We start from the raw sequence: 26,956 nt of genomic DNA, 5'->3' as shown, positions 1-26,956 counted from the left end.
AGGGCGTAGCCATTGTGGCTAGTTGCCCTCGATAGCCTTCTCCTGATGGATTTTGTCCAGTCCCCTTTTAAAGTCATCACTGCCTCCTGTAGGAGGGAGTTCCATAGTTCAACTAGGAGCTGCACAAAGAAGTCCTTGCGTTTATCCGCCCCCAATCTTACAACATTCAGCTTCATTGGACGTCCATGAGTGTTCCGAGACAGGGAGAAAAAACATTCCTCTGTCAACTTTCTGCACGTCGTGCATAATTTTGCCTTCCTGCATTGTCAACACATTTTTAATTGTAAGCTCCTGGGGGCAAAGCCTTGCCTTCTTGTTTGTGTCATCATCCTGCAGAGAACAATGTGAATTGGCCGCTCTATCCAAATCAAGTGGGAGGCTTTGTTCAGGGGGTGGGGCTGGGCAGGGCCCTACTATTGGGCAGAGTGAGCTGGCTGCCTCAGGTGGCAGAGTCTAGGAAGCAGCTGTGAGGGGTTGGAGACCAGAGGTGTCTGTGCCACACAAGGACTGAACCTTCGCCTCCTGCACTAGACTGCTGCTCTCAGGTGCAATGGGAGATTTATTTATTTATTTATCCAGTTTATGTGCCTGCCTCCCTCCCAAAGGAGTCCAGGGTAGCAGGATGATGCCCTGTCACCACCTCCAGCAGTGATTCAACAGCCAGTCTAGTCAGCTTCTGAACATGGGACGGTGAGGGACGCCATCTTTGTTTTTGCAGCCCTCTTGAAAGAGAGGCACAGTTTCATATAACATTTCCCTGTGCTGATTTATATGCATAGATGCATGTTTGGAAAGCTTGGGTGAAATTCAATATGACATCATGGAATCATTCCATCAATTTCTGCTTGCCAAACAGAATGATCTCCCCTTCGTGCTGTTCTGGGGGTTCTCCTGGCACTCCAGAGCAGTTTTGGGGGGTTGTGCATGAGGGAAAACAAACAAATAAATAGGGTTCTTTTTGTTGAAACAGGATGTGGGACCAGGCAGCCCTACAAACAGAGGTCCTCTGCAAAGTAGAACAGATGGCCACCCTACCTCAAGCGGCAAAATACTTTAGGGCAGTCCTCTCCCCTAAGGAACGCGGTAAGCACTGCAAACCTCTCAAGATCAGGGTGAGGGGCAGAGAGCTCAATGGAGCTACGCAAGATGTCTGGGGTGTCTGCCGGTGTGGTTTAAGCTGTGAGCCTCCACCCACGCTCAGCCCGTAAACTTGTAAATAAATGCAAATATTGCCAGAGATTAGCCAGTCTGCAGTGAGTGCATTCTGCAAGAAACTGAACCCTGGTAATACAGCACTGGAATCCCTGGGCCATCGCTTGCTGGGGCTTGAGCCATGCTTGGTGATAGATGAATAAAACCCAAGGTTCCTGCTCACAGAGAGTTACCCCATAGGCCACAGAACTTGGAGGCGCAGTCGTACAAGCCCAGGTTTTTTTTGGGGGGGGATTTGTTTTGTTCTCTTTCTACCTGCTTTCCGGAAAACCAAGTCCTTTGGGGCCTGATTCACCGGCTGTTCATCCAGACACTATGAAATGAACCTGTGCCGACAGGCCTTTTTCTTAAGGCATCCTGAAGTCACCTTTTTATTGTTCCTCATCGCTTGTTTGTTGTGGTTACTCATTTCATGAGCGGCAAGGCTGTGATAACTGAGAATGTATGACGCACAAATGTTGTCTCCTGAAGAAACCTAATCGTTGCCACCCATCCAGTAGGCAGCGTTTGTAAGGCAGTTTTTATCGTAGATACAAGGGATTCATCTCTTTATGTAGGCCATATCATCAAAAGCATTTTTTCCTCCTTGCTTTCCCTGATCTTCCTCTGCTACTGTTCCCCAAACTGTTCCATTTATAAGTATTTTTAAAACCACCTAATATTTTACTACCTCCAAGTCACCATTAATAGCCCTATTTGCAGTTGACCCATTGAAATTAATAGACATGGTTAGCTTACATCCATTAATTTCAGTGGGATGCAACATATTATTATTGTTGTTGTTGTTTGTTTGTTTGTTTGTTTTGATTTCCAACATGAGGTCCTGGGGCAATTTAAGAACATAGTATTAAAAAACAGTTTAAAACAAATTACTGTTACAAGAAGAGGCAGAGGGCCATAAAAACAGGGATGCAGACAAAGAAACCAGCAAAACGTTATTATAAACACAGAGATTCGGTAGTAGCGAGGTCTGATCTTATGGGTCATGGAGCCTGCACAAAAAGGGATGTCTTTACAAGACCTCTGAAACAACTGATGGATGATGTTTCACAGAAGGCAGAGGAACGGCATCCTAGAATGCCACCCAGGCAACGGCAGAAAACATCCATTTTCAGGGCACCACCCTGATGTTTATGAAAATATCCGTATACTGTTGCATCATTAAAAATATATCAAACTGGTTTACAGCAATGAAAACTTAAAACCGTACAATACAAATTCATATTATAAGGCTAAAAGCAGACATCAGTTAACCACTCTGGGTAATGTGTTCTTAATTGCCTGGCAGAACAGTAAAGTTTTCAGCGGGTGTTTAAATGCGGGTGCTTGCTGAATCTCTAGTGGCAGAGAGTTCCACAGGGCTGGGCCAATGACATCAAAGGCTTGGTTCCTTTTCGTTGTCAAATGAGCCTTGCTAACTCAGAGGACGCCCAGCAGATTATCTCAGTGCTCGAGCTACGATAGAAGGGTTCAAGGGATCCGTGAGGTACTGTGGAACCACGTTGTTCAAGGCTTTGTGAATTAATTCAAGAACCTTGAACCTGGCTCAGCAGCAAGTGGGCTTTGTAAGGTATAGAGTGCTGGAAGTAAAAACATCCCCCAGAGATGATCTAAGTCCATCAGGGAACAGCAGTGTCACATCAGGGCCAACCCATTCCAGGGACAGATGCCAAGAAGAATGACTACCTGAGGATTTTGTGGCCAGACACCAGCCCCCTCTGTACTTCAGGCCACAAATCCATCAGTTATATAGACCCCATTCCTGTGGTTTTTTGGGTCCACAAGAATCTGCCTTATCCTGAGTCACAGGTTGGTTGATTTGACTCAGGGTTGCCTACAGGAACTGCAGCACCTCTCCAGGGGTTCAGGCAAGGGACAACCCTAGCCCTACCTGGAGATGTTGCCGGTGATTGAACCTAGCACCTTATGCATGTGCAGAAGATGCCCTGCCACTGAGCTATACAGAAAGAGAGACTGAGGATCTGGCAAGGAGGACATTTTGCATGTCTCCAGGCTGAAGGTTGTCGGTGGCAGGGTGGAACTCCTGTGTAATAAATGTAAATCTGCCCTTATTCCCTTATGGGGGACACAAGAGCCCTTATAGAGTCCTTTGCAGGTTCTCCGTTGGTCGGAGAAAATAGCAGAGGCCAGCCAGAGTATATTGAGAAGCAAAGCAGCTAGTAAGCCTAATCTTTATTGAACTGTTGCAACACGCAGGAGAAGGAGGAGGACCCACAACAAAGGTGTGTCTGCCCTTATATAGACATTTTTAATTGCCCGCCTTGGAGTCCAAGACCACCCCCAGAAACATCATACCTGCATCACAGAAGGGGTGTAGCTCAAGACCACCCCCCCAGATACATCATACCTACATCACAGAAAGGGCGGTCTACAACAGAAATCTGAGTGCATTGTTTACCTCCTGTCTGGCAGGTTACCTGTTCATGCTTAGTTGGATACCCTGGGGAGCCTGGCCAGTCTTTTGTAATGACAAATACTTAGTTTCTGAGCCAGGTCACTGGCTCACCCTATTCATACACAGACATACCCTTAAGACAGGATTTGTGAACAAAAAGACAATGGGGAGGCTCCCCGACCTCCTGCCTCCTTGCAGAGGAAACATTTGAAAATGGTTTCAGGGTGGACCTCCGGTGCTGCTCCAGACATGTGGTCTACACATCTATGTATGCGCTTGGTTGGTATATATATATATATATATATATATATATATATGTAGGTTTTGGTGTCTTCGGGTGTCTTCCCGTGTAAGAGTTGGGGTGTCTAGGCGACGTTTCGACGAGGTCTCACTCGTCATCTTCAGGCTGGTGCTTTCGGCTTCTTGTTACTAGAACAGAGCAGGATCTCAGTGTTTGAGTTCCTATAAATACTGTTGAGGGGGTGTGGTGTATAGCCTCCAACGTTCTGGGCAGATAGGAAGTTCCTAGGTTAATGTGCCTTTTCTTCTTTTGTTCATTAATTACTTGAGGGATATCTTGAGTGATTACTTGAGTGATATTCTGAGTACCACTTAGGAGGGTCATTAGGTGTGGATTAGTTGCTAAAGCTTTCGTGTCTTGACCTCTTGACCTTGTGAAGAGTTTTTCTGAGAAGATGGCTGTACTGCACTTAGTTGTGCTCTGGCTTGGCTTCGTGTATAGGGGCGAGCTGTGGTTTTGTGCCCTGTGCCAGCCAGATCTGTGTAGGGATTGCAGGGGGGTGCCATCTCCAATCAACCACACCAGACCCAAACCCAGACCCCCTCCACAGATAAATTACAGACACCATCCAGTAGCCAAACCATAGTGGCACCTCCGGATGCTGCACCCCCCTGCAATCCCTACACAGATCTGGCTGGCACAGGGCACAAAACCACAGCTCGCCCCTATACACGAAGCCAAGCCAGAGCACAACTAAGTGCAGTACAGCCATCTTCTCAGAAAAACTCTTCACAAGGTCAAGAGGTCAAGACACGAAAGCTTTAGCAACTAATCCACACCTAATGACCCTCCTAAGTGGTACTCAGAATATCACTCAAGTAATCACTCAAGATATCCCTCAAGTAATTAATGAACAAAAGAAGAAAAGGCACATTAACCTAGGAACTTCCTATCTGCCCAGAACGTTGGAGGCTATACACCACACCCCCTCAACAGTATTTATAGGAACTCAAACACTGAGATCCTGCTCTGTTCTAGTAACAAGAAGCCGAAAGCACCAGCCTGAAGATGACGAGTGAGACCTCGTCGAAACGTCGCCTAGACACCCCAACTCTTACACGGGAAGACACCCGAAGACACCAAAACCTACATTCCTGTACCCGTGAAAATCTACGAAAGCATATATATATATATATATATATATATATATATATATATATATATAACCTTAATTTTTTTATTTCACCTTCCACAAAGGAGCTTTTCTCCAAGGGAAAACAAGGCCCTATTATTATTATTATTATTATTATTATTATTATTATTATTGTCCAGCAATGCAAAGGTCCTCAAAAGACAGCACCTGAGCTCTGCCAGAGTGCACAACGCCTTCTCTAGCATCCGCTCCCCGCTGCTGCAACATCTGCTTTGAAACCGCTTGCGTTAAAAAATATAAGCCGTGTGTGTGTGTGTTGTGTGCAGGCTGAGTGCTTTGCAGCTCAGCGCTTCCAATTATGAAAGAAGCTTCTGCCTCGGGGTCTTCAGGAACAATTCACTACTAGATATCTGGGCTCCAAGTCAAGAACACCAGTCAGAGCAGCAGCAGCAGCAGCAGGGGCTATAGCAGGACGCAGAAACAAACCAGGAAGGAGAAGCCACAGCTCAAAGAGGCCCATGTGGTGTCAGTGAGATGACTCTCTTTTTAAGGAATGAATGGCAAGGCAGCTGATTCTAAATTTCACAGGCTTGTCACAGTCATTTGTCAGCACCCCAAAGGTTTACAAGCAGAGATGGAGATAGCTGCTGGGTATATATAGAGGCCTGAGGAGATGTTCAAGTTTCCTTTAGAATGCAAATTGCTGGTAGTTAATTCTTCATTGGTGTTTGAAGGGAGGAGAGAGTTCTGCAAAATAATAAACCATGTGCAGGGACAAAACACTGACTTTTGATTCAGAAAGCATCAAGGTACTTTACCAGTGACTAGCACACCATAGTCCTGGCTGCAACTAACTATTATTATTATTATCATGATCATGATCATCTTCATCATCATCATCACCATCATTATCTATATCCCTCCCTTTCTCCCAAAGGAGCCCAGAGTTGCAAACTGATGCACATTTTGAAAACAAAGCAAAAACATTCTAGAGCAGTTAAAATATTCTGGGCAAAGTGAAACCAGTTACAACGTTCTAAAGATATTAATTATGAATGGGGCGGCAGCAGCTCCACCTCTTGATTCACCACCATGCAAGATTAGAGACAGTGGAAAGTTCGGCTGTGGTGTGGTGGATGATGTCTGGGCTGAAGACTGGAGAGGTCTAAATCCCTTGTCAGCCACATCGTTTCCTGGGTGATCTTGGGCCGCTTATTTGTCTCTCAGCATTGAGCTACCTTACAGGGTTATTGGGAAGATAAGGGGAAAGACTCTGCTGTACACACCAACCTACTGCTCTCTAGGTCTTTTGGGAAAATACAGTTCCCACAAGCCCCAGCTAGCATGGTTCGGGATGAGGGCACATTGATTGCACATTATCCTGAGCAATGCTCCAATCTTGACAGAAGCACATCTTTACTTGGCAAGAAGACCTACAATTTTCTGTGCATACAACTGGGGTGGACAGAGGGGAGTGTTAAGTTGTGGGTGAACTTATCAGATGACACAGCGATTCTTCAAACAGCTCTTGTTTATTCACAGGCCAGAACAGAACTGAACTGAAGGGTTCAGTCAGCTTGCTTATATAGAGCTCCACTAGAATGCAACAGTAACCATTTTCTCTAACTATCCAATCACTGAACGTCACTTTCAATCCCTTATTTGCATATGTGGACCTGAGTGAAAACTATCTACAGTATCCCCCTGCTGGCCCAGGGTGAGAACTTCAGTACATGACAGTGAGTCCTACTGAGCACAGCAGGATTTCCTTCAAAGTAAACATGTGCTGCACTGCACATCGGTTAGATCAGTACTGAGTGACGTTTTTCAGCCTGAGGGTTGGATTCGTTCATGGGTGGCCTTTGTAAGGGAGGGGGGTGTCATGCCAATGGTGGGAGGGGCCAGAGGCAAATGTGGGTGGAGCAAGGGGCACAGCTCTTCCCCTCTGTACAGCAGCTTTCACATGGAGTCAGAGGTTTCTGCAGTGGCGGACCTTGGACTCTCAAATTTCAGCAGCGGCCTGTGCAACACTAAATTTGCACACCCACCGCCTCTCTCACTTTTCTACAGCATTCTTTTGCTGTCCCCTGTAACTATGCCACCCTAAAACCGCCTCTGGTTTCTACACACACACACACACACACACACACACACACACACACACACACACTGTTATGTACTGAAGTTCTCACCCTGGGCCAGCAGGGGGATACTGTAGAGAGATCAGGTCCACATATGCAAATAAGGGATCGAAAGTGACATTCAATGATTGGATAGTTACAGAAAGTTGTTATAGTTACGTTGTACTGGAACTCTATATAAGCAGGCTGGCTGAACCCTTCAGTTCAGTTCTGTCATGGCCTGTGAATAAACGAGCTGTTTGGAGAATTGCTGTGTCGTCTGATATGTTCACCCACAACTTCACACACACCCTCCTGCCAGGCTTGCAAGAGGCATTTGATGCAGCTCAACGGCATATTCCAGCCAGGCAAAAGTACTTGAGGTGAGGACAGGGGCAAGGCCAACGAGTGATGTGGCTGGGGGTGGCCTGGGGAGAGTCCCAAGGGCCAGATGGCAATGCCTGGAGGGCCACATATGCCCCCTGTCTGGCCTCAAGTTCCTCACCCCCTGAGTCAGATCAGTTGATTAAAAACCTATGCAATTTATTTAAGGAAACCTCACAGGGTTGTTGTGAGGATAAAATGGGGACGAAGAGGACCATGTACTCCACATCAAGCTCCTTGGAGGAAGGAAGGTGGGCTGGAAATGCAATAAGGTCCCCATAGGATACTCAAGTATTCTGTGGGCTAGATGGGAAGATTAAAAACAATTTTGGAACACAAATGCAAGGCCTCCAATGGCCTGGAGCACCCACTTACACTTCTGCTGTGGTCTCTCTCGCACACTTTATTAACGTGACGACATTCAAACATGGCACAGTCACTTCTAGAAAGGCCCAGGGGTGCTTTTTGGCCTAAGGTGTTCATCCACCATTTTTTTAAAAAAAACCCTATTATAAACAGATGAAAAATTCATATTGTTCTCACATGGGGAGAGTTTGAAAAATTGCTGGACGGCAAGGAAAAGGAAATTGTTTTGTCTGCTTTTATTGCCGCGCCGAACTGTCTCCTCAGAACACAAACGGGCTCTCCCACTGGAGACAGAGAGTTCCTGGAGGCAAAGAGGCGAAGGCAAGTCACTTGCAACGTGATCCCTGGAGAGATGGAGAGGGCAGGGATTTTAACCGCTTTTGCAGCTTCTCTGTAGCTTCAATTGGTCAAAAGAGCCCACAAACGCTGTCAGGTCAAGACATCTTTGTTGTGGAGGGAAAGAAAAGAACAAACGTGATTTCAGCTTGCTAATTCTCACAGAACCGTATCTACTCTTCTTTCAAGAAGGGTGTGTGCAGAATTTTTTCCACCTGCAGTTACTGAAAGGAAGATCTAACACCACAGTGGTACCTCAGGTTACATACGCTTCAGTTTACATACACTTCAGGTTACAGACTCCGCTAACCCAGAAATAGTGCTTCAGGTTAAGAACTTTGCTTCAGGATGAGAACAGAGATTGTGCTCCGGTGGCACGGCGGCAGCAGGAGGCCCCATTAGTTAAAGTGGTGCTTCAGGTTAAGAACAGTTTCAGGTTAACTACAGACCTCCGGAACCAATTAAGTACTTAACCCGAGGTACCACTGTAATTGAAAAGTAAGCAGGAAGGAAGTAAAGGCTGAGAGAAAAACAGCCTACAGGTTGTTCCTAAAAATGAATCAGTGAGAGAATAGGCTGCCTTTCTCTCTGTCGCCCCCACTGGTACAGGTAACTTATTACAAGCATTGTTACTTTACTTCCAGTGCCATGAAGGGTGCCTTACCCCAAACATTTGAGCTCTCATTTTGCCCAAACACTGGAATTCCCTCCCTGAGAAGATTTGCCTGGAGCTATTATTGCCATCTTAGATCCACTGAGCTAAGTCTGTCCTGTTCTCCTGACCTTTTAATAGCAACTGAAGAAAAGGAGAAGATGGTACAGTAACTGTTTGTGTCCTGAACTGCCAAGTCGCTGGTTCGGCTTAGGCAGCCAAGAGGCTACTGGCTCTTCCCGACTCTGGGTCGCTCTTGTCGCCAGGCTTGCGTTTCATAACAAACCCATTAAAAAGCTTTTTTAAAAAAAGAAGTAATGAATTCCACACCTGCTGTGCAAGTGAATGATTCACCCAGGCCCTTTTAGCTGGCGAATGTCAGATACTTCGTGACTATTTACGGTGTGTTCTTTGGGCGTCATTTATGGAAAGATTATTTCTATCTGATAGATGAGACAAAAGATATGAAGAGGGCATCAGGCACCACAACCCCAGATGAACCCGTGGTTCTTGTTGAGAGACACACAGAAAAAGTCCAGGGCTGTATGTAAAGCTCTGGAACACACACACACAAACACACAAAATCCTGGGAATTGTAGTTTATCCCTCCAGAACTATTATTCCCACGGCACTTAGCAAAGTACAGTCCCCAGGGTTACTGGTGTGTGTGTGTGTGTGTGATTTAAATATGTGGTGTGAACCATCGAGACGGATTCATGGTTAAATCACTTTGGAAGGAGAATAGGTGCCTCGTGAAAACTCTCAGCACCCTTAAAAAAATAACCACAGCTCCCAGTATTCTTTGGGGGAAGCAATGACTGTTTAAAGCAGTATCATAGCACTTTACTTTCATGGTGTGAATGTGGCCCTCGTCTTGCTTCAGTCTGATCTATACCACGCCTGAACTTTGCTTTGGACCCAACTTGAGTGTTGCATCACCTCACACCAGATCCTGACAGGAGAATTCTGGACCAAGTTGCAGGTGACGGTTATATTTTGCTCCCACCAGACTCCAGGGGTGCTGCATTACAAAATCAGTATTTAGTCTGGGAAATGATATGCAAGGAAATAACTGCCTATGATAACAGAGGAGGAGGAGGAATATGTTTCATATGAATTTATACATAGGATTTGGCAGCTCTGAACCTGTTGGAGCTTTCTTTGCACTGGTCTGCATTTTCTTTCAAGGAATCACTTGCGTTCAAGACTCTCATGCGTTCTTGCTGATAAAAATTTTTTTTTTTACTAATTGCTTGCACTTCAAATTACACCCCAGCATTGCTTTTACACATCGCTGATAGCTCTTCTCCATCTCCCCCTTGCTCTGCTCATCAGACATGTGCTAGGAAAACACAGTTGCTCTGAAGCTGGTTATCAGAGATACCTGCCCAGCTGCAGTGTGTGATCCTGCCTTAATGCCCATGTGCTGGATGTTGCCTTAGTGCTCCTGCGCCTGCACTGATAATGGAGACAAAGTGTTGGCTCCAATGCTTGTCCTGCTCCCTAGGAGACCTATTGAAATTAATGGGCACTTCAGTGAGTTGACTGTATTTATTGCATTATTTCTTTGTGTGCCTCATCCGTGAGCGTTCTGGAGGTGGCAACATGAAAACAGGCCTTTTCTGCAGTGGCTCCCCATTTCTGGACTGCTCTCCCCAGGGAGGTTTGACTGGCGCCTTTATTGTACACCTTTAGGCGCCAGGCAAAAACATTCCTCTTTGGCTGATTGACATCTGATGCCCTTTTAAATGTGTTTGTGGGAGGTGGTTATTGGTTTGTTGTTATTCTTACTTCTATTATGTATTGTGGTTTTTATGTTGTGATTTTACGATGTGAACCATCCTGAGATCTATGGGTATAGGGCAGTTTACTTACTTACTTACTTACTTACTTACTTACTTACTTACTTACTTACTTCATCCATCCCACTCTTTTCCTCTAAGGAGCTCAAGGGGGCATCCATGGTTCTCCCCCTCCACATTTAATCCCCACAGCAACTCTGTGAGGTAGGCTAGGCTGAGAGGCAGTGAGTGGCCCCCAATGACACCCAGTGAAGTTCATGGCTGAGTGAGCATTTGAATCCTGGTCTCCTAGCTCCTAATCTGACACGCTAACCTCTACAAACTTGTTGTTTAGTCATTTAGTTGTGTCCGACTCTTCGTGACCCCATGGACCAGACCATGGCAGGCACTCCTGTCTTCCACTGCCTCCTGCAATTTGGTCAAACTCATGCTGGTAGCTTCAAGAACACTGTCCAACCATCTCGTCCTCTGTTGGCCCCTTTTCCTTGTGCCCTCCATCTTTCCCAACATCAGGGTCTTTTCCAGGGAGTCTTCTCTTCTCATGACGTGGGCAAAGTATTGGAGCCTCAGCTTCAGGATCTGTCCTTCCAGTGAGCACTCAGAGCTGATTTCCTTCAGAATGGAGAGGTTTGATCTTCTTGCAGTCCATGGGACTCTCAAGAGTCTCCTCCAGCACCATAATTCAAAAGCATCTACAAACTTAAGGAAAATCAACTTTGTGAAACAATTCCTGAAGCAAAACACAGCCAATTTTTCAGTGCAGTACTCCAGCCGAGTAGTGTGTACTAGCATCAAGTGTGGGTGGGTCTACTCGGAATCAAACTTAGTTGCATGCCACCCCATGCGTTTAAAACACTTTTATATACCACTATTAACAGGCAGGGACATGGGTGGCAATGTGGTCTAAACCACAGAGCCTAGGACTTGCCGATCAGAAGGTCAGCGGTTTGAATCCCCACGATGGGGTGAGCTCCCGTTGCTCGGTCCCTGCTCCTGCCAACCTAGCAGTTCGAAAGCACGTCAAAGTGCAAGTAGATAAATAGGTACCGCTACGGCGGGAAGGTAAACGGCGTTTCCGTGCGCTGCTCTGGTTCACCAGAAGCGGCTTAGGTCATGCTGGCCACATGACCCGGAAGCTGTACGCCGGCTCCCTCAGTCAAGAAAGCGAGATGAGCGCCGCAACCCCAGAGTTGGTCACGATTGGACCTAATGGTCAGGGGTCCCTTTACCTTATTAACAGTCATGGCTGTCCAGTCCCAAAACCCTGGGAACTGTAGTTTGTTAAGCGAGTCCCCATGTCTGTTAAAGTGGTATAAAGGTGCTTTGCATGTATGGTGTGAATGAGACCTAAGAGTCTGCGTACATCTGCATGTCCCGACAGCAGCCTTCTAAAGACCATAACTAACTGACTTAACAAAGAAGAGAAGTAATCTGAATATAATAGAAAATGAAAACCTTCTAGTGAGAGCTAAAGCTGGGATTTTTTAAAGCACCTAAGCCACTCAGAAGCACAAATCCCATTTACTTTGCACGGCACGTACATGTCAAACAGGGAAGGCCTAAATGTGCACGTGTACATTTTGTTTGCTTCAGTCAGTCTGTGTGCAGCCCTCTTCTAACCAAATGCGACTGTATTTATAAATAGGGTTGTTGTCTGATCTCAAAAATCTGTGTTGCTTGAGTTTTAATTGATTATATCTGCATACATTTGCATATTAATAGAACAAACAGGCCTGCTTGCCACAAAACGCTGCAGTGTGCCCTTTTCAAGTTACTTCCTTTCATCCTATTCCAGTTTTCCTGTTCTGCTCTAGTAGGGCGTGTCAAAAATTTTCCAAATTCCAAAAATGAGAGGTGCTAAAACGTTGTAACATGACTTGAGAATTCAGAAAGGTATTTGGGTTAAATAAACATAATTTAGTTTTGCTTGGTAAGTGAAATGTGTTTAAAGTTATATCTACTATACAGCATCAATTCAGTGAGTCAGTCAAGACATCATCTTAGAAGAAGCATCCCTTTCGGTGTGAAAAGCAGGAATGCAGACACTCCCAAGTGTCCCTATTTTCCAGGGACAGTCCCAGATTTACACAAGCCATTCCGGTTTCTGATTTGATCCTGGAATGTCCCGCTTTCCCTTAGGACTTCCCTATTTTCACCAGACAAATGTTGGAGGGTATGGAGTTATGCAATGGCTGAGCCATCTGAAAGCAGCCCTGTATAGAGAAGTGGGCTTTTAAAAAAATGTTTAATGTTTTATTATGTTTTTATATATGTGGGAAGCTGCCCAAAGTGGCTGGGGCAACCCAGTCATATGAGTGGGGTATAAATGTTGTTCTTCATGTTGTTGTTATGGGATAGGACGTCCCTATTCTCGTTGGAGAAATGTTGGAAGGTATGGGAATGGCTCTCCTAAGATGGCTCCTGCCTGCCGTGTTTGTTGTGAGTGCTCATATTGAAAATACGGTTACAAAAGCCCGTTGCCTGCCCCCTCTCTCTGCCAAGCAGTGGCAAGAGTGCATGGGGTCTCAGGCACCTACACAGGGTCTGTGTCCCTTTGGAGAATAGAAGGAGCAGTGGAGACAGTCGTAGTTTTAAGAAATAGGGTTTATTCACCTATTTACACCCTCAGTCTGCATGGAGGGAGTCCAGATCTTACAGCATGGCCCAAAGCATTGCAGGCAGCCCTTCCTGCTCCCTTGCCAAGAGAAATCTCCCCCCTTTCTTCTTCCCAGTGTTATAAGAAAAAACTGCTCCCTTTCCCTTCTGGAGACCGTATAGAGGCTTTGACGGTTCCCTATTGGTTGGAGGAAATAACAAGGGCCAACCAGAGTCTATTTGGGAAGCAAAGCGGCTAGTAAGCCTGATCTTTATTAAAGGAAAATAAACTGTTGCAACAGGGTCCCCGCTCACCACACGCAGGAGGGAGGAGCACCCTGAATAATGGTGCGCAAGCCCATATATAGACTCTTGAAATTGCCCACCCTGTAGCCGAAGACCCCCCCCCAAAAAAAATCATACATACATCAGGAGGCAGTCTACAGCAGAAATCCTTTCTGTCAGGATACCTGATAATGGTCACTGATTGCATTACCTGGGCAGCCTGACCATTCTTTTGTGATGGTTAATATGTTAGTTCCTGAATCCAGGTCACAGGCTCACCCTATTCCTACACAAATAGGCCCTTAAAAGAGGATTTGCAAGCAAAAAGACAATGGGAAAGCTTTCTCCATTTACCTCCCTTACTGCAGAGGAATATTTGAGGTCATTGGGAGAGTCAAAATGGCTTCAGGATTGCTCTCCCATACTATTTCAGACACATGGTTCATATATTTAGATATGTGTACATTTATGAATATTTATTCTATATTTGAGACCTTAACATTCTTATAACACCAGAAGACCCTTGCCCTCTCCCAGAGCAGTTAGCCTGGCAGCCTTCCAAATATCCAGTCTTTGGTCACATCTGGGCAAGAAGTTACCGCTGTCTTGTTGACTACCCTGAATGGTTTTCTACTGTAATGCTAACAGGTCCGCTCTTCCCTAAGGCAGCCAGGCTGGTTTGCATAAGGCAGCCCAGAAATTCCCTGCCTGGCACAGCCCTGCAGTTCATGTTTTAATCCATTCCTCAATGAATCAAAACCCTGGGATTGGTTCATTTCAAGGGTTTGCCCCGAATCTCTAACAATACTTTAAAAAAGAAAGAAAGAAAGAAAGAAAGAAAGAAACCTGAGTTGAGAGCATCTTTTAAAATTGATTAATAGGGTTTTAACTGATTAATGGAACCAATTCATCAGCTAAACGTTGCTGCCTTGTTCACGAGCTATGAGTGGAATTCAGTGTAGCACTAAAGAGATTGTTTCATCAGCACAAGAATTGGTGCTTGCAACTGAACAACCTTCCTTCTCTGTGTCCCCTCCAGAGCAGATTTTGGGGGGCCTGTGTGGGGAGGAGAGGCAGGAAAGCCCCACTGGGCTGGTGGGAGTCCTTGCGCTGTAGCTGAATCTGACCCTGTGCATCCAGAATCTGACCCCTACGTGTAGTTATGTAGCAAGTGACAAGCCTTATTTGGGGCAAGAGTCTGATGTGGGCGACTCCCACCTCTGCACATAATTTTGTCAGCTTTTAAAAACAAAGTTCATTATAAATAAATGTTGCGCCATCTGAGGGTTTATGGCAAAGAAAAATGAACTGATCGGAAAGCAGTTATTTCCCCAAACTGACTTTTCGTATGTAAACCTAGAGGGACTTTTGTTTAAGCAAGGTAAGAGTTTTGAGGGAATTAGCTGGGGACTATTAAACTGCACATTCAGCCGTAACTCCTTTAATGATGTTTTCTGATTGATAACACTAATATAATTAATATTCCTTGCCAAGAGGAAAGATAAGTACTTTAGAGAAAATTTGAGAACCGATCTAGGAGAAAGGCTTCATTTGTTTTTATAGTCTTTTGTCATAATGTTCTTTTTATTTGAAAAGTATGATGAACCTCTCTCTCCAGCTGAAGTTCCTGGCACTGCAACAAAGAGAGTGGGGAGGTGCAAGCAAGCCTTTCGCTGCAACAGCTTGTTTCCAATTCATTCCTCTAATATCTTGATAATATTTATCATTTATAAAGCTGAGATATACTCGAGAGTCGAGAGTGGATTTCATGCTCTTTATTCAGCTCATAGTGGTGTGGAGGAATGGAAGTTCCCCCAGAATGTCTGCTTTATATACATTATTTACACAATGGGCCCCAAATGATTGGTTAATTCCGGGATTCACCTGTAGGCCAATCAGGTTGTGGATTCACTTCCACCTGGAGCTGGATTGGGTGGTTCCTGTGGACCAATCAGACTGCTGCATTCTGGACCCTATTGTTCTAGGACCAATCAGACTGCTGCATTCTGAATCCTATTGTTCTAGGACCAATCAGAGCACCTGCTTTGCATGTAGGATGTCCCAGGTTCAGTCCCTAATGGTATCTCCATCTTCTAGTAGCAAAATGGAACTTCACCTCCCTCTCCCTTCCAACTCAACAATTCTATGATTTCTCTGCACACCCCCTACATCTATTCTGGGGTTTCCCCAACCCTTATAGGAATTTTTCTTTATTAGATATTTTAGAATGTGACCCCCAACATGCTCCCACAGGGATCCTGCTACCCTCCTTAAAAGATACAAACCTGGAACTAATTGGAGTCTCCTAACCTTCTGAATAGGGACGCGGGTGGCGCTATGGGTAAAACCTCAGCGCCTAGGACTTGCCGATCGCATGGTCGGCGGTTCGAATCCCCGCGGCGGGATGCGCTCCCGTCGTTCGGTCCCAGCGCCTGCCAACCTAGCAGTTCGAAAGCACCCCCGGGTGCAAGTAGATAAATAGGGACCGCTTACCAGCGGGAAGGTAAACGGCATTCCGTGTGCTGCGCTGACTCGCCAGATGCAGCTTGTCACGCTGGCCATGTGACCCGGAAGTGTCTGCGGACAGCGCTGGCTCCCAGCCTCTAGAGTGAGATGAGTGCACAACCCTAGAGTCTGTCAAGACTGGCCCGTACGGGCAGGGGTACCTTTACCTTTACCTTTAACCTTCTGAACTAAGCAGTGATGGGTCGGACAACCTCAAATGATTTTAAAGATTTGTTAAGCTAAAACTGTAATTTAATATAAAGTACAATTCAAATGTTCTTGCATGTCTGAGGCCAAGTTCTTCTTGCTTACTTAGTTCCTCCATTTCAGATATTACTTGCATCTATCCAACCAAAGCCTTGCCCTATTTCCATCCAACTCAGGGTGTCTCTTTCTGATTGGTTCCCAAACCTGCCATTCGTCTCCTCAACACAGTTCATTGCTTATTACAGTCCTGGGCAAGAACATGACTTCATCCTGTCTTGTAATACACATGATCTGGCCTCGTTCCACTATTCTCTCCGAGATAGTCATCACGCTATAATGCCTTAGCTAAGCAGTTTATTGCTGAAATCTGTAATGTAAGCATATTAGCTATTGAAATCCTGCGTTCATCAGTTTCTACAACTGGAATGTTAGAAAAATGTTTTGCATGTTCCTTGGTATACTTCTGCTTTTGTCCTAAATTCCTATTTGCTTTTAGCTGAAACTTGATGCTAATTTCATGATTCCCTGTCCCCATAATCTTGAACCCTCTTGATTTCCCCTTAACCATAAAAGTATCCATCACCTATATCAGTGTTTCCCAAACTTGAGTCTCCAGCTGCCTTTAGGCTACAATTCTCATCATCCCTGACCACTGGTCTTGCTAACTAGGAATTATGGGAGTTGTAGTCCAAAAACAGCTGGAGATTCAAGTTTGAGAAACACTGACCTAGATTAATATGCACATTATTTTTCTCTTACACCGGCTATGGGGCGGGTGTGTGGGGAGACGAGAAGGAAAGGAAGTTCCATGGTGCAAGCCCTTGTGCTAATGGAGCTGCTTGGTTGGATATTGCGCCATGTTTCCTGGTATAAGGCACCCTCTTGTGTCGCTGTCTAAACTCTAAATTATAACCTGGTGCAGTGATGACTACAGCTGAGATGGCATGAAGGAGATGAAGCTATAACAGTTTAATTATTAAGGGAGGAAAGGCTACAACACGGGTGTTTTTTTAATTTAGAAAAAAGGCAAAACAGGGGGGGGGCATGACAGAGGAGTATCAAATTATGCATGGTTCAGAGAAAGTGGATAGATCTTCCCTTTTCCTCAATTTTCTCTTTTTGGACTTGAACGCTACAGCTCCTGGCTCTTCGCCAACCCCTGGGCTCATCCATTACAGAGGAGGCAAGCCACACATCTTGTGAGTCTGAGATTTGGCTCAGACTTGTTTTCTCTACATGTTTTACCCTACAAATGTAACTGTAACCATGAGATGAAGCCTGCCTTCAGATTACTGCTGTGAACTGAGTAAGAGGGGAAATAAAGGGGAAATCGCCAGGAAGAATCCCAGTCTGCACAAAGGCATCCTGGATTGCTTAATTAAAAGAATGAAACCATCAACAGCTTCCTGCAAGCTGCAAGGGAATGTGCTCTGCTGTTTGCTCACGAGCTGAGTGAGGAGGGATCATATTTAATCAATATATCCTCTCCTACCTTCCAAAACATTCCCACATTATTAAAAAAAATTTGGAGGGGGTATTGTATATTTGGGGCAGGGTAGTTTTAAATTGTTCTTAAGTGTTATGCTAATTTGAATTTTGAATTTGTATTTCAATTTTTGTCTTGTTTTGTACGGCTGATTTAATATTCGACAGCCTTTTAAATAGGTTTTGGGGGGGGTACTGTTTTGTTGTTTTGAACTATTTACTGGTGTTTCAACCTTGTATTTTCAACTTGTGAACCGCCTTGAGATCTTGTGATGAAGGGCCGTACATAAATCTAAATCTAAATAAATAAAATACTAGAAGCTGGGGGTGACCCAAGACAGATAAAAAGAAACACTTTTTTCAGGCAGTACAGAGCTACAGTACAGAATTTGCTACCACAAGTTTTAGTGTTGGCCAACAATTGAGTTGGCTTTCAAAGGGGATTATACAAATTCATGGAGGGATAGGGCTACTGGTGGCTACTGGTCATGATGGCTGTGCACCAGCTCCAGCATCAAAGGTGGCATGTCTCCAAACATTGGTTGCTGTGGAACACAAGTGAAACATGTTCCGATTGCTTGCTGCCCATAGGCAGCTGGTTGGGCACTGTAGGAACAGCATTCTGGTTGAATGGGCCGTTGGCCAGATACAGGTCTGATCAAAACTCATGGTCTTAATGGAAACAAGTTTTGGAGTCAGTATGCCAGGGAACAGGGGATGCGGGTGGCGCTGTGGGTTAAACCACAGAGCCTAGGGCTTGCCAATCAGAAGGTCATCGGTTCGAATCCCCGCGACGGGGTGAGCTCCTGTTACTCGGTCCCTGCTCCTGCCAACCTAGCAGTTCGAAAGCATGCCAGTGCAAGTAGATAAATAGGTACCGCTGCGGCGGGAAGGTAAACGGCGTTTCCGTGCGCTGCTCTGGTTTGCCAGAAGTGGCCAGTAAAGCGAGATGAGCGCCGCAACCCCAGAGTCGGTCACGACTGGACCTAATGGTCAGGGGTCCCTTTACCTTATGCCAGTGAACATCAGTCACTTGGCGGCAACAGCAGGAAAAGGCAACTGTCTTAAGTCAGGCTTCCTCAAAACATCTAGTCAGTCACTGTAGGAAACAGAATACTGGGCTAGATGGAAGTTGGGTCTGATTTAGTTTGTTCCCTGTTGTCTATAAGAAAATCAAATAGAAAGTTGTTTGCTTACGACACCAGAAAGCCTTGGCTAGTCATGGGTAGACAATATTGGGCTAAACAGACAAGCGTTTCATCTGGTGTGCGTCATGTGACCTTAGAGTGCCCCATCTCCACTTTGGTTGTAACCGTGATGCAGTGTGCTTAACTGAACCCAGAGGGCAAGTGCAGCAAGCACGATGGTTCTGGCAGAGTTAAATATGTTTTTTGTTTCAAATGTTAAGAAACAAGACTGAACGTCACCGAAGGAAAATGACAAACCGATGATGGATTATACAATTTTAATGCTCAAACTCCAGAACTTCCTTCATACAAATAGCCATTACGTACATGAATAGTCCCAGTAAAGTTAAATTTTTCATTGTGCAATTATTCATTTAAGGACCTGCAGGATCAGACATACCATTTCTTTCAGGAAATATTTACCCCACCCACCCACTCCACTTACAAATTCAAGGCCAGGATTCTGCTAGAACTCATGCTGGGGTTTCATTATATACAATTCCCAGTACAGAAAAAGAAGCGGTTTTTAATATCAAATCCGTATCCTTGCCAAGGTGTTTGTTTTCTGTTTAGTGCTCTCTAATTGATAAAAGCATGTGAGCAGATGGTAGACCCAAGAAATCACTGACACACATATCATCTGATACCAAGACAGAAATACGTTATTAAATGCTGGTAAATTCAGCTTACATTTTGCAAGCATAGATGGGTGTTCCTGGCTGTTTTCAGAAATACAACGGTTCCCAGTGCAAACAGGAGAGGGATAATGGAACTCCCAACAGCCCAAATTCCACTCCATATGTGACTTCATTTATTCCTCATTGGATCACTGACTTCTGTTAGCACGAAGCTGACTGAGTGGATGTGGGGAATGGTTTATACTTCTTTGGGGGAGAAATATGTGGTACAGGTTGTCATGGATGAGGCGATGCAGCCGCTTCTTAAGAAGCCCTTCCCAGATCCAGAGTGTGACAGCTACCACCTGTTTCACAAATATTCCTTTCAGGTGCAATGCTCTTGAGAGGGGGGTGGTTGTCCAACTTGAGATGTGCATGGAGGAAACATTAGCTTGACCCATCTCAACTGGGCTTCAGCAGAAATGTCGAACCTGGTTGATTTTTAGCAGGATCAACAGAGACTGAATGCTGACAAGATGGAAGGGTGGGTGTGTCTTCTGTTTGGGAACTGGGAATGAGCCACCCTTCAAGGCCATAGGGTTGTAATGGCCTTGAAGCAGGAGGTGCATAGCGTGGTGGTAATCCTGAATCCAGTGTTGTCATTAGAAGTTCAAGTGGCTAGGAGTACTTACCTCCAGCTCTAGCTAAGAAGAAGAGTTTGGATTTGATATCCCGCCTTTCACTCCCCTTCAGGAGTCTCAAAGCGGCTAACATTCTCCTTTCCCTTCCTCCCCCACAACAAACCCTCTGTGAGGTGAGGCTGAGAGTGTGACTGGCCCAAGGTCACCCAGCAGCTGCAGGTGGAGGAGCGGAGACACGAACCCGGTTCCCCAGATTACGAAACTACCGCTCTTAACCACTACACCACACTGGCTCTCTGATGTTGTCATTAGAAGTTCAAGTGGCTAGGAGTACTTACGGTACCTCCAGCTCTAGATGGTTCACTAGCTACTCCTGGACCAGGATAGCCCAGCCACAGTAATCCATGCCCTGTCAACCTCCCAGTTTACTGTAATGCACATTATATGGAGCTACCCTTGAAGATAGTCCGGACCAAGGGGAAGCAGTTATGCCAGATGGATTAACGCAACCCTCAAGTTTTTCTGCACGATAGCAGCAACATCTGTGACAGCCTACGTAACTCATAGCTGTGTTTGCTAAACCAGAGATAACTGTTCACACGAATGTGGTGGCCTGGGGTGTTGCTTTTCTGAATCCTGATGATACCGTTTGCAGCAGAGGATGGGCAAAGGAGCAGCCTCTGCTTTCAGTTCTGAGCAAAACCAGAGATGTGCAAAGTGCTGTTTTAGCGCACGCGCATGCACACAGCACTATTCCCCTCACAACTAGAGTCCCAGGATTCACAGCAACATTTAAAGGCCCGCTCTTCAATTGTTACTTGCAAAGGAAGAATTTTCCTTTTCCTTTTTTAAAGCAATAGTTGCAGGTTCTCTTTGGGATTGCCAGTGTGGCACCCTTCAGATATAATGCCTGACAACTGGACATGCTGGCTGGGGCTGGTGGGAATTGCAGTCCTAGGCTATGTGCCTCTGACAAGCGTACTGAGTATGTGAGCTCATTCAGTTACCTAACCATTAGTCAGTGTGCAGGACTAGTGCGCTGCCGACAGGTATAGGTGCTCCTAAATATCACATGGGGAGGGGGATGAGACTACGTCTCGTTATTAGGGTGGCCACTTACGCATTGCCAAAAAAGGCACAACCAAAAGAGGAAATTGATCTACATGAGCTAAAACATGCAAATTTAGAAATGTTGTAATTTAAATAGGACTACATCTCTGTGTGGAACAAGACTCTGAACAAGTGACTTGCATATCTGCTCAGTCTGCTGCCCATGTGCTATTTATTGATGTGCACCTTCAGAGCCCCTGCTGCTCTCCCTTCTTAAGGTTTTATAGGTTTGGATAGGACTTAGGTGTGGGAGCCTTGCTCCCAAATAGAAGACGTAAGGCCATAGCAACAGCCTGCTGGATCAGGCCTATGGCCCACCTAGACCAGCATCTTGTTTTCACAGTGGCCAACGAGATGCCTCTGTAAAACCCTGCCATCATGGCTAGTAGCCGCCGATAGCCCTGTCCTCCCTTAATGCGCCTAATCCTCTTTCAATGTCATCTTGGTTAGATCCCAGTGGGAATCATCATTCAGGAAGCAATGAGGGTTTTCTTATTCCTCTCCAGCAGGTGTCGCTTCGCACCCCCTGCATGCAGCCATAACCCTCTTTTCGCCACCCCACCTGCAGGGGGCGCTGCTAAACGCGCTCCCGTCGCTCCCTTTTTCCTCCAGGGGGCGCTGGCCCGTGTCACGTTTACCGCCCTGCTAGAAACGCTCGAATTAAGACGACGTTCGCGATTGGTGGGCGGCCCCTTTGCAACGATGCGGCAGGATGAGAGCTTTGCTGTGATTGGCAGAACGAGGTCCCCGAGTTCTGCTGGCCCAAAGGCATATAGAGTGTGTGGGGTCTGTCTCCCCACAGATTTGAAGCCCCCCCCCTGAATTTTCCGTTTTATTATGTAGCCTGCGTAGTCATCCCGGAGCTGTTTTCGGCGTCATCCCTTAAAATAAGTGTGGCGGCGTACCAATCAGCTCGCGGCCCCGGCTGCGGTTGCTAGGCAGATTATGGTAATAAGTCTGGGCAACCTCTCCCCCCCTCCCGCTCTGCAGCTACCATTGTGAGGTGAGGACAGGTGGGCGGGTTTGGTTTGCGGCGGGCCCTGGGAGACGGTCCGGACACGACACCGCCACTGAACCCCCTCAGGTAATGCGATGGGACGGCCCGAGTAGGGAGCGCGTGCCGGGGCTCCCGCAGGGCTCCGGCAAGGGTTTTGGGGGTTGTTGTTTTAGTCGCACCCAAGATGGCGCCGGGACCGGGACAAACCGTTCGCTCCCGCGGGTGGGGGATAAGGGTTAGGGCGCTGCCATTCCCCCCTCCCTGCCGGAGAGGTACAGTCCGCTCCCCCCCTCCCCGCCCTGATCGGGATACCCCATCCGCCCCGGACGGGGGGAGAAAGGGCTGCCCCCGTCTGCGCCTCTCCCCCCTCCCCGCTTGGTATAGTCCGGGCCCCAGCACCTCACTGGAGCAGGGGGGGTGTCGAAGCCATTTTAATGCCCCCTTCCCTCCCCAACACTTTCACCCACCCCACCCGAGGCAGCTCTTTCCCCCTCCCCCGTGGTTGGATCATTCTTCTCGGCGGCTTGTGCAACTCGTCCCCCACTTAAACACCTCCGCACGGTGCAGGCTCAATCTCCTCTCTATCTCTCTCCCCTCCTATCGCCCAGAGTGGTTGGGACGGCCGCGGGTGGCCGTTGGGCGCGAGCGGGTGGGCCTTACTGACGCCCTCGCGCTGGGGGCAGGCGAGGGGGGTAGCCGGAGGCGCCCGAGGCGCGGAACTGATTCTTCTCTTTGATTGGCTGCAGACTTTTGCGCGCCTCTCGCGCCTTAGGCTGCGCGGGGCAAGGGGGGGATGGGCCTGCACGAGGGGCAAAAAGGCCTCTCGCTCAGTGTCCTCTTCCCGCTTTTTTTTTGCCACTAGTTGACTTGATGTGTGGTAAAAAAAATGCCCCTCACGTTTAATACTGGTTGAATAACAACGTCCATTTCGTCTCTATATGGCAGCAGGGGTGGTGTTGGTGTTAAAAAGTGGTCATCTATATGGCACCCATTTTACCACAGTTCTAAGCAATTGTTGGAGGCTAGGTTGTGGTAAAAAGTTTCCCTACCAGCCACCTGTGTGGTTGGTAAATCTTCCCATTAAAACCTTTTCTTGCTATCTGATAGGGTTGAAAGTGATGGCTATTTTACCACACATCTCTTCACACACTTTGGCCTCGGTCGTACCATCTGACAGAATTGATACAAATCCCATTTTAGTGTTTCATTGGTTTCACACTTTGGTAGTTGGCACGTGGTAAAAACTTCCCTTTCCATTGTGAATTTGAATGAGACAACCATTTTACCACACATTTCCACTGCACGTGAGCAGTTGGTGTGTGGCAACAAATTTTCTTCCCATTTGTTAAGGATGAATTGGACGTCTGACTTGCTCCCATTCTTTTATTTGTTTACATAATACAAGTTTCTGAGGGTAGCTCACACAAGTGATTAGGAATATGCCATGCTTGTTCTACAACAACTTTGGCTTTCATCTGATGTGGCAGTTGGTATATGTTTAAAAAGGAATGGTGCAGATGACCAAACCTTTGAATTGCATAAAGGCATTTTATTTGGATAGTTGGAAAAAATTTCCTTACCATTCAGTTAGGGTTAATGCAGGTGGGCAAACTTCCCACATTACCTATTATCCTATGAGTCTCCTACTGCTTGACCTGCTTGTTTCCATCTCTCATTGCCAATGGTTCTCTTAGTGTTTCTGCAGAATACCTGCTTCCCATGGTGCTATGTGATAAATGCTGTAAAATCTGAATGGGGGCCGCATGTCTGTAAATACATTAAGTCATACATGTTCCTATAGAATACTTAAATTCTGCCCTATAGCTCCAAGATGCACTTAAAAGAACACAAAAGCCTGCTGGTTCAATTCAAATGCCTGTCTAGTTCAGCATCTTGTTCTCATGGGCCACAAGCAGAACCTGAGCGAAACAAGTGCTCTTGAACCCACGACTCCAGCAACTAATGGAGCTGTACTTCCTCCAACTGTGGAGGTTTAAAAAAAAGTAAGGTGGGAAGGGCGGTGCAGCAATAAGCCTAAGCCTTAAACGTTTAAAAGCATTTTAAAAAATGGAGTTAAAACCATAAAACTTAACTAAAAGCTAGTGGTCGCCATCTTGTCTTCTGACTGTGGAGGTAGAACATAGCCATCATGGTTAGCCACTGATAGCCTCCATGAATTTGTCTAATCTTTTAAAACCACCCAGTTTGATAGCCATCACTACTCGTGGGAGCAAATTCTGTAGTTTTAGTTGTGTGCTATGTGAAGAAACTGCTCAAAGCAGCACCCAAAACTTTCCCAAAATCTCACTCAAATCTAGGACAGGAACAGAATTGACATGGTGTCCATATAGAACCAGGATAATTCACTCAGCATTTATTGTTTTCATCCTTGTTCATGCCAGGAAGCAGCTCCCACCAAAACTGAGTGGGGCTGAGTACTGTACGTATCTGGATCTCACTCCACCTGTGCTGAAAGCCATCTTACCTTGATGGTAGTTGGCAGGCAACATAGTAATCCTCTCTTTGACACAGGAAGCAGGGAGTATAAAACAAAACATTGGCATGCAGAGCTTAGTCACTCACTGTGTATAAATATAACCTGTTGATAATGAACAGGTTGATTTTTTGACCAGATGATGTCAGCTTCTGTGATGTATGGTTGCTACAGCAACTGTGCTACCCCATGGCAACCACATGACAACTTCCACAGCAGAAATGGGGGCATTCAAGTCAATGGCAGTATGGAATTGCTAAGATGAGCTATTTTGTTCAAATATTCCAATACCGTAATTCAATATCGGCTCATTAGTACTTGCACATTTTACTGCAGTCCCTGTAGTATTGACATAAACTGGGTGTGTCACCACCCACAAAGGGATACAAGGCATTTTGGGAAGTGGGGGAGCAGGTGGTCCTTAGAAGCTGCAGCAGGGTGGCATGAGTTGTGGCACTTCCATGCAAGCGTGTGATTCAGTTGTACAATGCAATTTGGGGAGTCGGGGAAGAGCTTATGATAAAAAGGCAGAGCTAAGATGGCAGATACAACAGGCCAGTTTTTTAAAACATAAACCATGTTTGCAGTGCAAGATGCAGTTTTACCCAAGGGGTCCATTCTGAATGTCATTGTGATTGACACTGAATTTGTTTTCTACTTTGATTCCAATACTAGCTGTATATGGCTGGTGCCAAAGAACTGTACAGTGGTGAGTTATAGCTTCATCCATAGATCATCATAGCCAATGATTGCTTTCTGTTCAGTACCTGAAGTCCAGGTTATGCGTCACTGGCATGGTGTTGGTCACATGATTTACCAGTTTGTGTTGGGCTGTAGCCATACTTGGTATGTTTTTACCATAAGTTCCTCCACCACCCCTGATTTGTTCATGTCCTACCCCTGCCATTGGCCCAGTGGGCTTATCTTTCTTATTCCAAAAAATAAAATAAAAAAATTCCTTCCAGTAACACTTCAGAGACCAACTAAGTTTGTTATTGGTATGAGCTTTCATGTGCATGCACGCTTCTTCATACCAATAACAAACTTAGTAGGTCTCTAAGGTGCTACGGGAAGGATTTTTTAAATTTTGTTTCGACTACAGCAGACCAGCATGGCTACCTACATGTAACTTTCTCATTCTAGTTTCCTTTATTTTAAAGTGATATGATGCTTTCTAAACACCTGGCTATTAAAGAATTTTATAAGTGCATTCAGAAAGTGAGTGATGGCCTATGCCATCTATCCATGTTAAGTACCCCATTATGTTCTTAGTTCCAAGTCTCTTTAATGGAAAGAGAAATTACATTGATTTTAGCATCTCAGTTTCAATCACTAGCTGCCACCATGTATTAACCTGCACATAGTGGATATACTCAGAATTGTTCTGTGTCATTTTACTTTTTGGATATTTTTGTTCATTTGGGGAAAATAAAACCATTATTGGATCTGCTGTCTTTTGGGATAGGTTGAATGCTTTTCATAGAATTATCTTGAGAGGGGGAAAGTGAACCATAAATTGCCACAATTGAAACATATAGATAGGACATTTCTCCCCGGGTGCTGAATGTGGAAGATGCATCACGATTAATACTGTACAAAAAAGTACATGTTCACTACAGTCGGTTTCTTTTAGTTACAAAAAAACAGTATCTGTTTGCTACAAATGGCAGTGATCAAGGTTCTTGCTCATTCTAACCCCCTCTTACATGAATTTGTACCAATACACGGCAAGAAGCAAGACTCTGTGTACTAAATTATGCATCAATGTAACAGAAATTGAGTCAGGCAAACCCATGTGTCACATCTATGGTCCCTGGGGACCCCCAGGATATTCCAAGGGGGCCAAAGGTGAAAATCATGTAAATGGGAGGCCACAGCACAAGGCTAGGGGGCCACAGAGGGAAGTGACGGGGAGAGGGGAATCATTTTTTAAATTAAAAGATATCCTGACTGCCTGGCTATCCGCTTGGCCAATCACAAGTGGGTAAGGGGGAGGCCCACCAGGGCCTAGCGCTCCATTTTGCCACGTGCATTTTATTTGAGCTCCTGGTTTGTTTCCGGAGGGAGTGGGCGATTGCTGAGACTCCCATTTTGACCAGTAGAGCCCACGATCCAGAACCCCTAAGTCAAGTAAGTGTGGTGGTGGTGTAG

The 26,956-nt window shown here is 45.8% G+C and overlaps 1 protein-coding gene and 1 long non-coding RNA gene across 5 annotated transcripts in view; both read left to right on the top strand.

Annotated features, from left to right (window-relative positions):
* The first annotated feature begins 331 nt into the window (after positions 1-331).
* On the top strand, positions 332-17,775 carry LOC308574032. 3 transcript variants are annotated; one of them, XR_014002312.1, is made up of 3 exons: positions 332-690; positions 971-1,083; positions 17,413-17,775. It is a non-coding gene; the product is annotated as an uncharacterized lncRNA (long non-coding RNA). The 3 variants fall into 3 exon arrangements; XR_014002313.1 differs by having other exon boundaries at positions 951-1,083; XR_014002314.1 differs by lacking the exon at positions 17,413-17,775 and adding an exon at positions 5,202-5,823 and having other exon boundaries at positions 951-1,083.
* Positions 17,776-22,136: 4,361 nt separating this feature from the next.
* Positions 22,137-26,956, top strand: part of PRDM10 (PR/SET domain 10) — an 80,874-nt gene continuing 76,054 nt past the window's right edge. The window contains exon 1 of one of the 2 annotated variants that reach the window (XM_081172469.1): positions 22,137-22,262. In XM_081172469.1, coding sequence (XP_081028595.1) covers positions 22,260-22,262 — 3 coding nt within the window. In that variant the 5' untranslated portion in view covers positions 22,137-22,259. Of the gene's footprint in view, positions 22,399-26,956 lie in introns of both variants that reach the window. The other variant, XM_081172467.1, reaches the window with a different exon arrangement.

The sequence above is a fragment of the Podarcis bocagei genome (assembly GCF_964188305.1).
Source record: "Podarcis bocagei genome assembly, chromosome: 15".
NCBI classification, from domain to species: Eukaryota; Metazoa; Chordata; class Lepidosauria; order Squamata; family Lacertidae; genus Podarcis; species Podarcis bocagei.
The sequence above is the reverse complement of the archived record's forward strand: the minus strand, read 5'-3'. Positions and strand labels throughout refer to the sequence as shown.